The sequence below is a fragment of the Poecilia reticulata genome, linkage group LG15 (genome assembly GCF_000633615.1).
Source record: "Poecilia reticulata strain Guanapo linkage group LG15, Guppy_female_1.0+MT, whole genome shotgun sequence".
Taxonomy (NCBI): domain Eukaryota; kingdom Metazoa; phylum Chordata; class Actinopteri; order Cyprinodontiformes; family Poeciliidae; genus Poecilia; species Poecilia reticulata.
The window spans coordinates 20,696,525-20,703,683 of NC_024345.1; the positions used below are offsets into that span (position 1 = coordinate 20,696,525).

At 46.5% G+C, this 7,159-nt stretch overlaps 1 protein-coding gene across 1 annotated transcript; it reads left to right on the forward strand.

The window, feature by feature from the left end:
* Window positions 1-1,007: 1,007 nt before the first annotated feature.
* Window positions 1,008-3,696, forward strand: LOC103477182 (protein phosphatase 1 regulatory subunit 3C-B). Its single transcript, XM_008430126.2, has 2 exons — window positions 1,008-1,146; window positions 1,742-3,696. Exons 1-2 carry the CDS (start codon window positions 1,133-1,135, stop codon window positions 2,748-2,750), a joined length of 1,023 nt encoding a protein of 340 aa, XP_008428348.1. The 5' UTR covers window positions 1,008-1,132; the 3' UTR covers window positions 2,751-3,696.
* Window positions 3,697-7,159: the final 3,463 nt, after the last annotated feature.

Here is a 7,159-nt window from a genome sequence, read left to right on the forward strand (position 1 = left end):
TGCTACCGGTATTAGCTGTTTGCTACCGGTATTAGCTGTTTGCTAACTCTGCCTGATCCGGACTGTGAGTCTCATCTACATCCTGGATCTACCTCCGTCTTCTCACCACTTTATGACTCAAACACCTGCAGCTTCAGTTAAAGTTTATGAAGTTTTAGAAAGAAACTGATCAGGAAAATTTTTTCCTTTCCTGATTTTATTTTGTAGTTATGTAATTTGAATAAACTCTACAAAAACACAAAATCTCACCAAGTATTTTACTCTATTAAGTTTCTCATGCAAAAATCTTAATACTTGAAATAATGAGAAAAATGTTACTTTTCAGCTACATGTCAGAGATTATTTTTAGTCAATAATTCTTAAATATTTATGAAAAGTTACACTGGCAGATTATTTCACATCAGATATGAGTGAAATAATTTGGCTCCTATTTCTTTCTGAAAAGTTATAAATTAGTTTTGTCTTATTTTGAATTTATTAATATATTTACACTAAAAACTAGAACAAAAATCCTGGGTCAGATTTTGTGTTTTTCCAATGAATTACTGTCATTCTGGTCTTTAAAACAGCAAAACTTCCGCATGTCTTTATGTTTTGGTCCGTCTGATGATCTCATTGTTAAATATTAAATAATTTATGTTTTGTAACCTTTTTAACGAAAACTTTTTATTTTGACTTGAGTAAAAATGTGTTGAAGTAGTTCTGCTCAGTTTGGGTTTTAATCTGTTTACTGGAAGAGTTGAGTTTTATTCTATAACGGGATGTCGGTTCAGGTCCAGAGGACCCGCGGTGCTCAGCGGCTCTCCGGCGGCCAGCAGGGGGCCGTCAAGCTTCTCTTACCGCCGCTTGGAGGAATGAGGCGTCACTGCCCAATCAGCTGGCCCGCAGCCAGGCCTCCTGCCAGCTGATTGGCCGCTGCGGACTGGCCTCTGGCTTCCCCATTGGCTGCCTGCGCAGCCCAGATGACTGCGTATGCAAATGTTGCGTTGCAGGCAGTTGAAATCGCGGAGTGCTGAGCAAAGCCCGGCATTGAGGGAGCGAAGCGAAGGGGGAGTGACCGCAGCATGAGCCTGTAGACCCGCTGGACCGAAAACCTTCTGCTTTCCTCCTCCGAGGGTCCGATTCTGTTTCCATGAGTGCTGCGAGGTAAGAAGCTGCATCAGAACTGGAGCTGCGGAGCTCATTTACATGAAAAGGTCAAAGTTTATGTAGGAAGAATTTGATCTAAATGTGTTTAATGAAACATATTTTAGTGCAAATATGTTAATATACTGGAAATGAGGGGAAACTAAGTTACATGTAAGTTTGATGCAAACAGTTTGTTTCAGAATAGAAAAGTTTTTATTGTCCTGCAAAGGGGAAATTCCTGCGAAGCAGCAACATCAGGTATAAAAGCTAAAAGAAGGTTTTAAAAACATAATAATGAAAATAATTTACTATCCAAGACTGGAAAATACTGTGGAGTTATTGCAAATAAAAACAATCAGGATCTGCAACCGAGTCGGACCACTTCTCCAAAAATAAAGTCCATAATTCCTAATTATTAATAATAAAAGCACTATTTCCCCTGGTAGATTCTCTCATTTATAATAAAATGTTTCCGCTTAGTTTGATCTTATTTCAGATATTTGCACCTGAAACTAAACTGAACTTGTGTGTTGATTTTAAACGGTTTAACAGTAAAAGAAGTGAAGTTTAACTGGTTTCCAGGCTCTGATCCTTCTGGAACTTTCCTCCTCAGTGTGCTCACGTCCTTCAGTCCTTCCGCGATGCCTGGCCCAGTGATGACAGACGTGGCGATGAGGTTCTACATCAGCCACTCTCCGCCGCCTCTGCGGAGCTTCATCAGCTCCTATGGCGAGCTGCAGCGGGCCAAGAACCGGGCCAACCAGCCCAGCGCCCGCAGCCAGCAGCTCTACAAGCCGCTGCGGCCCTGCCTCAGCAGCCAGCGCCGGGCGGCCGACGACGGCGCCCACGTGGCCTGGGCCAAGAAGAAGCCCATGAAGAAGAGCGTGGTGTTCGCCGACACCAAGGGGCTGTCGCTCACCGCCATCCACGTCTTCTCCAAGTTCGACGACGAGCAGTACCACAACAAGGCGGTGGACGGGATCGCGGAGGAGCTGCAGTTCGAGATGAGCGACCTGGAGAACGCCACCATGGACCTAAAGATCAGCTCGGTGCGCAGCCTGGCGCTCGACTTCAAGCAGCCCTCCGCCGACTACCTGGACTTCCGGAACCGGCTGATCCGGAACTGCGTCTCCCTGGAGAACTGCTCGCTGCAGGAGCGCTCGCTGACCGGCACCATCAAGGTCCGGAACGTGGGCTACGAGAAGTCGGTGCAGGTACGGGTCACCTACGACTCGTGGGCGACCTTCAGCGACGTCGACTGCAGCTTCCTGAACAACGTGTACGGCTGCCAGGACACCGACACCTTCGCCTTCGAGCTGGAGCTCCCGGGCTACACCCAGCCCCAGAACCGAATCGAGTTCTGCATCTGCTTCACAGTCCAGGGCCAGACCTACTGGGACAATAACGAAGGCAAGAACTACCCTCTGAAGCACGTCGGCTGGAGCGGAGAGAACCTGAGCAAAGACTCTGGGGCGCAGCAGAAACTGCCGGAGCACAAGGCCGGCGGCGCCAAGGTCCCGGAGCTGGAGTTTGATCAGTTCGGCAGCCCACGCATGTCCAGCGGACTGTTCCCGGGCTGGCAGAGCTGGGGCCACATCGACAACACCGTGCCTTACTGGTGAGAGCCGAGCCAGCTCCGGGTCTGAGTCCGATCGACTCAAAGCAAACTGAACCTGAAGGTACACAAACCAGACAAAACCCCGAGTTCAACCCGCTCAACTGACCTGCTTTCAGCCGGAACCGCTCACTGGGCCGGCGAATGATTAAACTGGAGGAGCAGGAGGGAAGTCCGGCGGAGAGTCACCTGAAACACAGCTCTGCTCTGTAAAACATGTTGAAATGTGCCTTCTCTTTGTGCCTGCCCACTAAAGCAAAGACTCTTAGTGCACATGCGGACGGCTGGCCCCTCTGGGGGGCATTTCATCAGCTGGACATGCACTGATTGAGACGTCCCTCTCAATGTGACAACGGCTGTAAGCTGAGGGAAATGAATTACTGGCATTAATCCTTCATATTGAAGGGAGAGCTTGGGGAGTGCATGGCCGCAGAAAACAGCTGATTCATTTCTAATGAAGCAAAGACACTAAACCTCCTGCACCTTCTGTCAGACGTAGAAAGTTCATGATTCAGAATCGCCTCGGTTGTACAAACGGGAGCCATGCAGCCCTGTGTTTCCCTCCACGTAGACTGCACATGTCTGTAAGGTAAATGAGCTTCAGTGATGTAATTCTGAGGAACTGAGCTGCTATGAAGATGTCTCAAGAAAAGACTGGAATGTGATTGGTTGACTATGAAAGTGAGGAAGTTTGGAAATGTGTGAGGTTGTGGTATGTGCAGAGAAGTGCTGTAAAGTCTGAATGTGTCGTTTCCTTTAGCTGTTTTTACGAAGTGCAATTGTTGATCACGCGTGTACAGAATGTGTGGATGCAGCGGACATGTTTCTTTTCTGTCTGAAGAAAAGGTCCAAGCCGCGGCGTTTTGAGTCTCACTTGAAGGCGCGTTGCTCACGCGCCATGTTGGTTATGTATTTCCTTTTTTGAAATAAATTTCTATATTTGTGCTAACGAGTCGACGCCTCCAGTGTCTTTTATTGAAGTAAACATCACATAAACCCATTAAACAATATAAAAACCTTCGTTTTTCCATATTTGTTCATTTATCCCCTTATAATAAATTAAAGCTAAAATCATATTTTCTCACCAGTAGCAGCTCAAACATAACAACACAAGCTGAGCAGAGCAGAGACGGTTATGATGCTCATGAAGGTGGATTACATAAGTCCATCCATCCATTTTCTTACACCCTTGTCCCTCAGTGGGGTCTGGAGGGTTGCTGGTTCCTCTCCAGCTGGCATTCCGGGCGAGAGGCGGGGTCACCTGGACAGGTCACCTGGACAGGTCACCAGTCTGTCGCACGGCAACACAGAGACACACAACCACACACACACACTCACACCTAGGGGCAATTTAGAGAGGCCAGTTAACCTGACAGTCATGTTTTTGGACTGTGGGAGGAAACCGGAGAACCTGGAGAAAACCCACCATGCACAGGGAGAACATGGAGAAAGGATTACATAAGTCATGTTTGTAAACATTGGAGCAAAACCAAAACAAGTCCTGTGTTTACAAACATGGAGGAGATTCATGAATAATTGAGTGAACAGAGTCAGACGGTCAGAACATCAGGTGGCAAAGACCGTTTACCTCACAGAGACCAGAACCAGTTCACCAGACTGGGACCAGTTCACCCAGCCTGAAACCAGTTCACTGGTCAGACTGGGACCAGTTCACCAAGACTGGGACCAGTTCACCCAGCCTGAGACCAGTTCATTGGTCAGACTGGGACCAGTTCGCCAAGACTGAGACCAGTTCATTGGTCAGACTGGGACCAGTTCACCAAGACTGAGACCAGTTCATTGGTCAGACTGGGACCAGTTCACCAAGACTGAGACCAGTTCATTGGTCAGACTGGGACCAGTTCACCAAGACTGAGACCAGTTCATTGGTCAGACTGGGACCAGTTCACCAAGACTGAGACCAGTTCACCCAGCCTGAGACCAGTTCACCAGACTGGGACCAGTTTCCTTTGGTTGTCCCAAGCAGGAAGTGACATCAGCCTGCCACTTCCTGTTTGACCGATCCAGCTGGCGAAGCTCCGCAGGAGTTTAAAGAATCCAGCACAGCATCTCAGTCAGACCTGAGTCTGGACTTTGACTAGACCATTGCAGCACCCTGTTTCTTTTCCAGCCGTTCTGCCAGATCGGATGTCATGATGACCTGAGAACCTGGTGGACGTGTTTTGGTAAACGGAGGATTTATGGTCCCACATCCTCACTCCTCCACCGCCGTGCAGCTGCAGGACAAACTTTGGTCTCTTCTGTCGTCTCTTCAAACCTCAGTCCTGCAGGAAGACGTTTGGTTGTTAATCCGTCTTAACAACCAATTCTGGTCTAATTACCCAGTCGTGACCTTTGACCTTTAACCTGCTCAGTGAGTCTGAGATCAGCCCCGCAGGTTTTAGTCATTTCTCTGACCTCTGGGTTGAATCTTCCCTCAGCTCTCAGAGTGACGGGCTTCAGGCGGCTTGGAGATGACCTTTGACCCCTGCCCCTGGACGTATGAGATCACTGCAGATGTGTTAAAACACACACCGCTGCTCCAGAGCAACAGAAACCGAGGCCCGGCAGAGACGATGCAACATTTTATCACATGAAAACTCTAAAATATAATAAAATAAAATGACCAGAATCAATTCGTAAGAGAATAAAGTTTAAATAATACAAGAATAAAGTCACAGCGTTACTACGGTTTTACCGTCAGAATGAATCTCTGTTTTCCCAGATTCTCCGTCGTTGCGTTTTGGAACTGATGACACTGTGGAAACTGTTGTGGTTTATTGGATTTGAAGCGAATATTTAACTGAATCTGACAGGAACCACTTTACTCGGTTATTAATGTCGGATCAAAGGGAATCGAACAGTGAAGCTCCTTGTTTTGCATCTTTTTCCCGTTTCGTCCTCATTGAATCATCCGGCTGCATGTGAAGGTCTGCGTTCAGACAGAGCAGTGACTGAGACGTCTTATCAGATTATGATCATCTGAGTCTCTGTGATGTCAGAGTAAATCAGGATCAGGTCCGATGGAGAGATTACTCTGGTGGATCACAGCAGAGCTGTTGCCTCTAAAGGCTTTAAACTACCAGGGAATGTCGACTCTTCAGCAGGATTCCTAAGTTTGGTCAGAACTTTATGGTAATAAACATGTGAATAAAAGCCGTTTTTCTCGGCCTGCTGCAGCAGACTCAGCTGATGTTGGCCCTCATCGACAGACCAGGCTCACAAACCGTCCTTCTCTCTCATGCATCAGGTCCTTATGACTGAGCTGCTGAATTTGCAAGACTCTTATATAAATAATTAAAAGTTGAGCCCCTCCAGCTCCGGGTCTCATTTTAAGGTACACTCCGACTCTGGATGAAAGCCGATAAAAGCCTCCGTTGCCTGCAGGAGCTTCATCCTCGCTGCTGTTCATACTGAGCAGGAGGAACGCCGCCTGCCTCTGTTTGGCACGCACAAAGGAAAAGCTCCAGGCGGGACCAGAACCGCCACATGAAGCCTGAAAATTCCTGCTTTATCACAGATTCAAGTCTTTAATGCAGCTTTTCTTTGCTTTCATGGGTATTTCTCATATATAGGAATAAAAACTGTGACTCTCTGAGCTCCTGAGGGATTCTCCTCCTGTGTGAGTGTTCTTGCTCTTTAGATGAAGAAACTGAATTCGGTTTGTTTCTAGCAGCTTAAAAAAATGCACTTTTATACACAGAGACATCAAAGATAAGAAGTTTGAAGAACTTTTCCAACAGAAACCCTGGGGAAACTTTTCTGCTCAGTGAGAGAGGAGGACAGTCATGTGAGGAAGAGTCTTCAGAGGATTTATGAGATGAAGGACGGAGGAGGAGGAGGAGGAGGAGGAGGAACGGCTCCTCTGGTCTCATCCAGTGTAGATCAGCATCATATGGTCTCTGGAGGATCTTCAGGTTTGTCTTGACAACATTTGACATGTGGAGTTTGGATGAGGCTCTGAAGCAGAGCTGGTCCTGCTGGCTTCATGCAGAAGCTTCATGTCTTCAATGTTTACATGATGAAATACGACCAGGATCCAGATGATGCTGCCAGAAAACGTCAGCAATCATCATTTTTAGTAAACGAGTTCAAGATTAGGTTTTATTACTTGTAGGAAATAAATATTAAATTTTACACAAAAACATAAAACATTAAACTGGAGCTTCAAACCAATTCAGTCCAGCTTTATTTGTTTTTCAGATTAAAACATGAAAATACTTCAAAATAAAATAAATACTTAATTCAACCAGGCACAAAAACCAACATGGCTTCAAAGAGAGAGAGAGAAAAAGAAATAAAATAAAAAACATGTTGGAGCTGGAAATACGACTGACAGAGATTCATGTAGATGTTGCAGTAGATGTTGCTGTAGATGTTGCTGTAGATGTTTCTGTAGATGTTGCTGTAGATGTT